At 34.5% G+C, this 1106-nt stretch overlaps 1 protein-coding gene across 1 annotated transcript; it reads right to left on the reverse strand.

Annotated features, from left to right (window-relative positions):
- LOC119604563 (putative uncharacterized protein DDB_G0291812) lies at positions 1 to 1106 on the reverse strand. Its single transcript, XM_037957261.1, has 2 exons — positions 712 to 1106; positions 1 to 577 (listed from the first exon to the last, which is right to left on the reverse strand). Exons 1-2 carry the CDS (start codon positions 1104 to 1106, stop codon positions 1 to 3), a joined length of 972 nt encoding a protein of 323 aa, XP_037813189.1.

Genomic DNA, 1106 nt, shown 5'->3' on the forward strand with positions numbered 1-1106 from the left:
CTATTGATGAGTTAAGTCCTCTGTTGTCAAATCAATATTACTGATAATCATATTTGTTGAAGTACTGTCATCTGTTGAAGTAATTGGGTTTAATGTGCCGTTGTTGTTGGTAGTGTTGTTGTTGGTAGTGTTGTTGTTGGTAATGTTGTTGTTGATGGTGTTATTGTTGATTGTTGTTATCATATTATCATTGTTGGAAGTTGAGGAATTTGTAACGGGGATTTTATTTTCGCTCTTGGAAGTTGATTGATTTGTAGCTTTAATGTCATTATTGTGGATGTTGGAAATTGATGCATTTGTATTAGTGATGTTGTTCCTATTGGAAAATAAAGAGTTGGTTTCTGAATTGTTAATTTTACTGGAAGATGAAGAATTTGCATTGATGGTTGTTGTTGTCTTTTGTATACCGTTAGATGAAAAGGCGTCATTGTTGTCTTTGTACAAATTTTGATTATTCGTGACTATTGTTCCATTGGCCAAAATTTCAGAATAAGTAGGAGCTCTCTTATTGAAAGGTTTCAGGGTATGAATTGTAGGGTTGTCATTAAATATTGCCCAAGCCTCACGTATGGTGCACCTTTTGTCAGCTTTAATTTTATTGACGAGTCAAATGATGTGCGAGTTTCATTGTTACAATTAACACAGTATTTTCTGGTACACGGATCATGTGGTGGAGTAAACCACAAACTTTACACAATTCAATATTCTTACATCTCTTTTTTTTTGTGACCTAATCTTTGACAATTTGCACATCTCATTGGATTAGGCACTTGTTCATTAACTCGCACTCGTTCCCATCCAAGTTTCAATGTTTCTGGTCGGTGTATTAGGTCAAAAGTTAATATAGCTGCTCCTGTTGGAATGTACTTTTCGCCTTCTTTTCTTGATGGTTTGCGAATTTCAATCACCTTCTGACCTTCAAGGGATTTTAAAAGATCCTCTTCAGAAATATCAATGATCTTCCTTGAAAAAATTCGTCCTTGAGTGGAGTTAAGACCTTTAAGCATATTTATTGTCACTGGTACAACATCAATATATTTTGCCTTCAGGAATTTTTTAGCTGATTTCATATCTGCTGTCTTAATCATTAGATCACCGCTTCGCAT

Source organism: Lucilia sericata, unplaced genomic scaffold, assembly GCF_015586225.1.
Source record: "Lucilia sericata isolate MDLA Ls3-8-SP2 unplaced genomic scaffold, ASM1558622v1 Contig000014F_arrow, whole genome shotgun sequence".
Taxonomy (NCBI): domain Eukaryota; kingdom Metazoa; phylum Arthropoda; class Insecta; order Diptera; family Calliphoridae; genus Lucilia; species Lucilia sericata.